The sequence below is a fragment of the Tenrec ecaudatus genome, chromosome X, assembly GCF_050624435.1.
Source record: "Tenrec ecaudatus isolate mTenEca1 chromosome X, mTenEca1.hap1, whole genome shotgun sequence".
Lineage (NCBI taxonomy): Eukaryota > Metazoa > Chordata > Mammalia > Afrosoricida > Tenrecidae > Tenrec > Tenrec ecaudatus.
Window position 1 is genome coordinate 117,726,078 of NC_134548.1, and position 9,355 is coordinate 117,735,432.

General features: G+C 40.9%; 1 protein-coding gene across 1 annotated transcript; it reads right to left on the minus strand.

The window, feature by feature from the left end:
- Positions 1-7,971: 7,971 nt before the first annotated feature.
- On the minus strand, positions 7,972-8,520 carry LOC142433875 (translationally-controlled tumor protein-like). The gene has a single exon (XM_075538516.1). The coding sequence runs from the start codon at positions 8,503-8,505 to the stop codon at positions 7,987-7,989; it is 519 nt and encodes a 172-aa protein (XP_075394631.1). The 5' UTR covers positions 8,506-8,520; the 3' UTR covers positions 7,972-7,986.
- Between the last annotated feature and the right edge of the window lie 835 nt (positions 8,521-9,355).

The following is a 9,355-nucleotide window of genomic DNA, read 5'->3' on the forward strand; positions in this document are numbered from 1 at the left end:
CGCATAATATCACTAAGGCAGTGAATGACAAGGAGTGGTGCTCAACGGCACAAACAACAAAGGTACTTACTATAACATACACAATCTGGAAATATCAGTAATAACAAACAATAATTAACTAATGTACACAGAGGCAGAAAGGCAATATAAATATTCATAGATAGGCTAATGAGACTACACTCAGTACCACATATAGGCTTGGCAGATTATATTTTACATATAAATTTGTATTGCTGTAAATATATTCACGTCTATAGTAGAGCAAATGGAAGACAAAGAATGAATACTTCTTAGTCAAACATCTTGAAAGATTTGCTGGGTCTGGGGACTTAGAACCATAGTCTTCGGAGACATCATCTAATTTGGCATAACATATTTCACAAAGAAAATAGTCTACATTCTGTTGAGTGGCCATCCAAAATGCCGCTACTGGTCTCTCTCTGTCCAGTACAAAGGAGAGTGAGGAAGATTGAAAATGCATGCAAAAAATTAGTCCAAAGGACTAATGAATCACAGCAACTTCATACACCATGACTCTGAGCTCAGAAGCACTAGAAAATGTTCAGTTATCACCGCGGACCACTCTGAAGGGGATCACAATAGAAAGAACCAGAGTGAGAGAAAATTCTGGAATAAACCTCAACATGATAAAAACAACTAGGTTTACAGGTTTGATAGAGACTGTGGTTATCTGTAAGACTATGGCTATTAATCACTCTTCCAGGTTGTAACTGAACACAGCCACGGGGCTCAACTTGTAGCCAAACAATGGACAGAATCATAAGGTGAAAAATAGCACCAGGGACTTATGTACTTCTTGGAACAATCGACCACATGAGAATAAATTTTGTGGTTGGAAAAAGTTTGAAAAACAATGGAAAAAATAAGGCTAGAAAATTCCTTCCAGAAAATGTTTTATGATTTATAGTGATGAAGAATCTGTGCCTGGGTATATATAACTTACACGTGTGCATGTATTTATAATATACACAGAAAAAAGATGAACAAAGAACAGCAGTCCCAAAGCAAACATAAATGAGTGAAGTAAACCTTCATTAAAGAGCCAGGAAACCACAAATCCACAAAGAGTATTAAAGATAACCATTCTTTCCTCCCCTCCCCTGACAAAAAAAGGGGGGGGCGTTTTGTTGTTTTTTGATTGAGTAATAATCAACAAGAAGGAAAATATATAAACATTGAAATAGATAATGTAGTAATCATACTGTTAATATCTACAGAGAAAATTTAGAACTTTATAGAGCCCATGATGTGTGGGGAGAGGTCAGACGCTTACAGACATCCTCTCTGGGGACAGTTAGTCACCAGACTACAGGGTAGGCCTAGGGCAGTTAGTCACTAGACTATATGGCAGGCCTCACTCCCTTCTACCAGGGTCAATAAACTATTCCTCCCTGAGGCCTGCGACCAAGCGTTCTCACCCCACCAAACAGGCCAAACTGACTCTGTGACATCCAAAGTTAAGTTATCCGCCCATCTTATCACATATATATCCCCAATTCCTCCTCTTACTGTTGCATGAATGTCCCTAGACCACCTCTCATTACTGTATTATTACCTATGGCACAACCCCTCCCTGTGATGTATGCCCTCACCTGTAATTAGGGGGCTTGCACGTCCCCGGAGAATATAAAAAGCCTGGGCTAAGATTAAAGATCACTCTCTCCCTCCACGTGGACCATCGAGTGGGGCTGAGGTGAGCATGCTACCATGAATCGTATATGACTCCACTTATTTCAATACTTCACTTCTATCTCTCATGTTCTCTATAACTTTACTATGATCTTTACTTATTATCGCTGCACAATTGCTCCTACCGGACCCATAATGATGTGTTAGGGGCTGGTTTCCCCTGACAATGCTGCTTCCATATTTTCTGTCCAGGAAAAGGATAGGTAGGTTGGAAATGTTAGAAAAGCACCAATACAATGCAATTAAAGACAAAAAGACAGAGATGGAGAGTTTAGAGCATCTCTCTACTCTAAATGAGCTCAAGGCTCTTGGGTTAGAAGCTGGCTATATCAAGGTGCTGTGGAAAAATATGTGTAGCTCATTATTGTGATGTAGTGGGAAAATCATATCCTTTGGATTTAAAATCTTGGCAAATTTTAAGCTATATGACCTTGCTTAATCATTGAACCTTTATGAATCTCAGTTTCCTCAACTCTAAAATAATAGATATTTCACTGAGTTGTTGGAGAGATAAAATTAGTTCATATGAAACAAATGCAGTGGTTTTCAATCTTGGCTATACCTAAAATCACTTGGAATGTATTTTAAAATTAAAATTCTTGGGTTCCATTTCTAAAGATGCTTGTGCAATGGCTCTAAGTTGGGACAATATAATCTATTACAAAACAAACAAACAAAAACACACCTTGGGTAATCCTTATTCGCACCAAGCGTGGAGAACTACTTAGATAGTCAGGGTAGGTTAGAGATTCTGTATGGGTGGCAATGAAGGAATTAAAGGCAACAATTATGGTTAAAAAGTACACATATACCCATTTCTGTTAAAGAACTTAAGCAGCTAACTCCATCAGAACTGAAGGCCTTTTCGAAGTTTTCAGGAAGCCTGCTTTGGAAATTTTGAGATCTTGCAGCTCTTGGGTCATGTTTGGCTGTTTTATCATTCAGAGTGATGGTGTTGTGTTATTTGGTAGTAGTTATAGTAGACATGCATGAAAATTATATAATGTGTGTGTGTGTGCGTGCGTGTGCATAGGGGTTGTGCTGGTGAGATGGTGGAAACTCTAAGGGAGAAAGCTTAGAGCGAAAACTATGTTTCTAAAGTTAGAACAGAGCCATGCACCTGTAAATCAGTGATAACATCGCCCTACGGGACCCCTGTGCAGGCATTGCCACTTGCTGTGGACAGTTTTTGCGGAGCATGTATGTATGCCCATATCACAAATGCATCTGTCAACCTAGGCTGATGCTCACCAGTTGTTAAGGAGGGAGTGTTAGAAAGATACCGTCTACTCAGGTATCTACTCAGGCTGACACATGCCAAGGTTTCCTCCCACGCTTTCCTCATTATCTCAGAATGGCTCAAAACCGAAAACTACATCTTGGTACTTACCTTCTTATTCACTGGGACTCGTTGCCTTCTCAGCAAGGAAACTCCAAAAATGGAGCAGTCATCGGTCTTTGTAGGACAGCTCTGTAGGTATAGCAGGAGGAAAGTTCCATTGGGGAGATGTTGACTGGGAAGCTCCACACTGAATCAACGACTTCCCAATCGCTGACGCTCACTTTCATTTAAAACTTGAATTCTTAAGCCTTTCTGCCTCTGAGTGGCTGGGCTTTGTGATATTGTGGCCGTATTCCTTGTCACGAGTGACTTTCCAACGAGAATGTAGCCACAGTAGGATAGGCAAAGTAGTGTGTGATCGGAAGGGCACTAGAGAGTGCTGCTCTTTCCCCAAACCATCCCTCCCAAAATATTTCTCTGTTTTAGCATTAAAAATATTTCTTTGTTTTAGCATGGGAATTTAGCATTAAATTTCCCAAGATTAGCAATTAATTTGGAGGAACCCAAATTCTCTTTTAAATTGCAGAGTTGTGAAGATTTCATCATTCTTATCTTAATTTAAATTCACTCAATCCGGTTGCTCATCTTTAGTTGAAGTTGCTTTACAGGAATACCAACTTTCAAGGTGAGCAGGGAGAATGGAAGCCTAAGTTTGAAACATGAAAAATAGGAGACACTTTTTGGTAGAGAGGAATACTACAGGAGCCAACTGGAGGACAGAATTAGAAAGAGGCAGGTCAGGGAGGCTGAGAGCATGGTCCTTGAGTTTAAAAGAATCTAATGCCAGTCCATGTTGGTGTTGTTTGGTGAGCATTGGATCATTTTTCAACTGAGTCGAACTGGCCTCTAGAGTTTTCTTGAATGTAATCCTTACAATAAGAGCTCTCCAGATCATCCTCCTGTAGCGTGGGTAGGTGGGTTCAACCCACCAAACTCTCCGTGAATAGGCAAGTGATTAACCCTTGCACCACCAGGACTCCTTGCATTTAGTTATTAAGAGGACACAAATGAAAACCACATTGAGATACCATTTCACTCCTACTTGAATAGCTATGATCACAAAACAATGGAATATAACAATGGATGTTGAGAAATTAGAACCAACTCCCTTTGCTGGTAGAATGCAAAATCGTATGGTCACTGTGGAAAGGGGTTGCTCCTTTTTCAAAAAGTTAAATGTCAAACACCATCTGACCCAGTGAATCCACTCCTGGGGTGCATACCCAAGAAACTTGAAACCAGTAATGTAAGTGGAACCAAAGTTCATTGGAGCTCTATCCGTAATTGCCAAATGGCAAAAATTGCTTAAATGTTCATCAACAGATGAGTGGATAAGCAAAATGCCATGCATCCTAGGTAAGAATCAACTCAAACTCCCTGTCATCGAATCAATGTCGACCCATAATGACCCCCCTGTGGGTTTCCAAGAGACTGTGACTATTTACAGGACTAGAAAGCCCAGTTTACTTTCCACAGTGGTTTCAAACTGCCAACCCTGCAGATTGCAGTCCAGAGAATAACCACTACACCACCAGGGATCCTTATGTGATAACACTCAATCATTAAAATAATCAAATAAAGTCCTGATACATGACATGGCATGAATGAGCATTGAAAACATGCTGAGTGGAGAGTCAGTCACAAAGGGACTCTCCACTCAGACCCCACTTATATGAAACAGACAAAGGTACAGAAATGAAACTTTATTAGTGAGTGGTGACCAGGAGTGGGAGAGAGAAGGTGAGGGAAGTCTTTGCTTATGAAGCCACTGAGGTTCTGGCAATGGTAGTGGAGTGATTTGGAAACAGGTAGTGGTGATGGTTACACAATATGATGAATGTTACCAGGGTCACTAAATTATACATAATAAAATACTGAAGTGCTAAATATTTTATTATATGTTTATTTAATGCAATAAAACAGCAAATTAAAAATGAATGCAATTCTTTTCTGGGTAAACATCAAGCTTGGATCAGACTCCATAGCCATTGACTCCTTGCATTATTTTTAGTGATTTTCATTATCCCAGAAAAATAATTTCATCAGAATATCTCAAATACTAACAAAAGCACCATAATTTTCCCCTGAAGTTGGGACAAGAAGACTACGCCTAGCTTTCCTTGCCTTTGATTTACTTAGGCTACTGCTTCCCCAGGACTGTGCCTACATCCAATACCCAGGTTGCTCTGCTAAGCAACACTTAGCCAAGCCGGCACAGGGGAACTGTTGCTATTTGGCTTTTTCTCCCTTGTTCTTTTGTTTCTGAGGTTTTCTATGCTGGGGAATGAGGGATTTGAGGAGATTTCCTGTGTAGGAGTTCATAATCTATGCTTCATTTAGCATTAAAGCATGCTACAGTCCATCTCTCCTCAGAACACATGGATTAAATAGAGAATGCAGAGGTGGGAGGGCCGGGGTGCCCATCAGTTTGTCCTATGTGGTTTCTCTCTTTGCCTTCCTAGAGGCCAGTTGAGGGGTCATCCAAGTGCGTTGGTTCTCTGCATCTAATAGAAATCACTGGTTTGTTTGTTTGTTTGTTTGTTTGGCTGGCTGGTTGGCTGCTTGCTTTTATTTTCCTGACTGTTGTCTTGGGTTGGGTAATCTAATTGACTGTCTGTATCTGACTGCAGCAGTTTAGATAATGATTTCCCTGAACTCAAAGCCGAAAAGATTGGCAGCAGGTGAAATGCTTTCCTTGCAATCAACCCAACACATTCTCTCCAGAAACAGATGCCATCAGGGATCAGACTGTGTCTGAGGGGACTGGAGACAGGCACAGCGTGCATGTGCATATCCAGCTCCCACTCTCTTCCCTAGCTATTTCTAACAAGGGAAACCTAGGTGCAATGAGAAATAGACGCCTAAGGAAAAAAAATACATGATGCAATGTCATTGCAGTGCTTTCTCAAGAAACAGTAACCCCAAGCAACCTGTGTGTATCCTGCTTAGTAAACTAAGAAGGACTTGACATTGTACTCTGCTGATGCATTTTAAAGCAATTGTTAATTCATATATGCAGCCAAGGCAATCTAGAAAACTCTCCAGTTTACTGTGTGAGAGGTTTCAATCCAGTCTAATTCTTTTAAAAGGGTAATCCTTCCACCTCAAAGCAAATGCCTGACTCCCTCAAATCATGCAAACCAAAGGACTGGAGGCAGGTGTGTCTTTGATTTTAAATGTCACTTGGTGTAGGTCCCTCAAGTCCTTCTACATGATGTCTTAATCCAGGCAGACATTTATTGAGTGCTGACTGTGTATCAGGAACTTAATGCATTTTCTCTCTGCAAGAACCCTGTGAGGTAGATATCGTTACTACCCTCTTTTTACAAAGGAGACAGAGTGACAAGGAGACCAAATGGCTTTTTTTCTAAAGTCAAATTGGGTGGTCAAGCTGGCAACTGAAACCTGGATTCTTTATCACTATGCCAGGAAGCCCCAGAGCTGGGGTTTGAGAAGTAATGAATGGGATGCAGAGAACGTAAATGTATTTCAAAACCTCCGGAGCAGAACTGATGTGTTTAATGTCAGAATGGTCACATCAAAGGGCCATATACAAGTACTGACTTCTATGATACTGCCACATGAGGCGGCGTTAGAGAGGCCATAGGGAAATATCATGATCTTAATTCTATTTTTCCCCAGTTAAAAAAATCTTCTAATCAATAATCCCTTTCATGTGTGTTGTTTTCCACTTTAAAAAGCATTTTGTTGTTCAGTCTTCATAGTAACTCCATGATAAATAGAACAGGTACTGTTATTCCCACTGGAGAAATAAAATGGATGAGGCTCAGAGCAGTTCAATGACGCTCCAACATCTTGTGTTCATGGATTCAGACTTCATATTGCTCAAATGGCAGTTCTCTTCCATTGAACCTACAGATCTAATGGATTCTTCATCAAAATTTGAGCTACCTTTTTGTGTACATTGACAAGCTGATCACAAAATTCTTATAGAAAATGCAAGGAAACCCAACTTGCTCAAACAGTCTTGGTACAAAAAACAATGCTAGGGGATTCACACTTCCTGATTTCTAAACTTAATTCAAAACAATAGTAATCAAGACTGTGTGGACTGGCATAAGAACAGACATAAATAAAAATGGAATAGAAATAATAGTACAGAAATGAACCCATACATGGTCACTTGATTTTGGGCAAGGACACCAAGGCCATTCAATGGGGAAAGAATCGTCTGTCCAATAAAGGGAACTGGGTCAACTGGATAGACATTTAAACAAATAATGAAATTGGACCCATACCTTTTCCTACACTAGGGTAAATAAGTATTACTACAAAATCACAAAAACCTTTATTCAACAAAGACCTCAAGATGTGAAGCTAGTGTTTCTTGAGACAACCTCCCTCTAGGTTTATGCACTTTGGAAGGCTGTGTTTCCATCTCTTTAACCCTCACCCCAAAAATTCTGTAGTCCGATTTACAAAAAGGTAAAATGACAAGTTTGGTGCGCTCAAGGGACTCCAATTCTGTTCATTGTTAATATTCTCTGAGTTTGGGAAACAAAAGAAAGTCAGAAGAGGCAAGATCAGCGTGGTACAGTGGATTCGGGATAGTTTCCTCCCACATTTTTCCAGGACAGCCCTGACTACTCTCGAAGGGTGAGCAGATGCGTGGTCCTGATGAGAAAAACAAAATCCTCATCACAATTATTGTGGATTTTTCTTCTTCTTTTTTTTTTATCACCAATTACAGCCTTCAATATTCTTTTTTTTTGAGTTTAAATGCATTTTTTTTTAGACAACCTACACGACATTTTTTTTCCTTAAAAAAAAAAAAAGCCTCCGCTCCAAATAAATCAAGGTCAAAAGTAAATGAAGAGCTCACGATGATATCAGTTCCATATGTCTAAGTCCTGGTGTCGTGCGGATGAACAGCAGCCAGTCGGGATGAGTCATCGGTCGTGAGTTGCCCACTGTTAACATTTATCCATCTCTAAGCCATCCTTAAAGAAGATCATATATTGGGTGACACCATCTTCACGGTAGTCCAGCAGAGCAACCATGCCATCTGGATTCATGTTCTCACCAATAAAGAACTGGTAGTTTTTGAAATTTGCAAGGATGTTCTTGATTTGTTCTGCAGCACCTGTCATAAAAGGCTTTACTCTTTCTGGTTTCTGTTCTTCAAGTTTGCCTTTGATTGATTTCATGTAGTCTTTGATGTACTTCTTGTAGGCTTCTTTTGTGAAGCTGGTTTCCTGCAAGTGATGGTTCATGACAATATCAACACCAGTGACCACGGTGCTTTCTGCTGCATCACCATCGGGGCCTTCAGCTGGGGCGTTACCCCCAATGAGGGAGTCATCGATGGCACCTTTGGTCCTACTGACCATCTTCCCCTCCACTTCCAGACACAGCCCGACTGCGATCTCCCGGATCTTGTAGATGTCGGAGAACATCTCATCATGGCTGATGAGGTCCCGGTAGATGATCATGATGGTGGCTGAAGGGAGACAGCGGTGGCGCTAGCTTAGCAGGAGCCCGGAGCTCTGAGCGAGCGCGGTGCGGCCAGAGCGGCGCTCGGGGGGAGGGGGGGAGCGGGTGGAAAGGGCGCCTTCAATATTCTGAAAGTATCTCCATTATAAGTCCTTGTGAGTGGCCTGCATTCTTCACAAACACCTATCATGATTACTCCTTGATGATCTCTCAAAACACTCTCCAAAACCCTTTTAGCTGATCTCCCTGCCTTGATTTGACCTGGGCCAGCAGAACCCCTCAGAAGCACTGTTTTGATTGGACCTTTTTTTTTTTTTTTTGAGGAAGACTGAGATGAGTACATTACTGAGAAAACTTGTCTGCTGCCGTCTTTTTATTGCAGAAATATGTTTGCAACACAGTCTGCATGTATAAACTGCAAGCCTAGTAGCGATGCTGTTTGACTTATTCTAGTACATAAAAATTAATCCCTAATAGCTCAAATATCATCTTGCTAGGATCCACAATCAAGGCTCATGCAAACAACACATTGCACCGGATAAATCTGCTACACAAGACCTCGTTAACGCATTGAAAACTAAGCAGGTTACTTTGAGGTTTAAGGTGTGCCTGACCCAAGCCATGGCATTTTCAATTGCCTCCAATGCATGGGAATGTTGGGCATTGAATAGGGAAGGCCAAAGAAGAATCAAGCATTTGAATTATGGTGCAAGTGCTATGGACTGTCAAAAGAGAACAGACCCTTCTAGCTTGCAAGAAGTACAGCCAGAATATGTAGAGGCCAGGATGGTGAGACTTGGTCTCACTTGCTTTGGATATGTGGTCAGTAGAGACAAGGCTCTGGAGAAG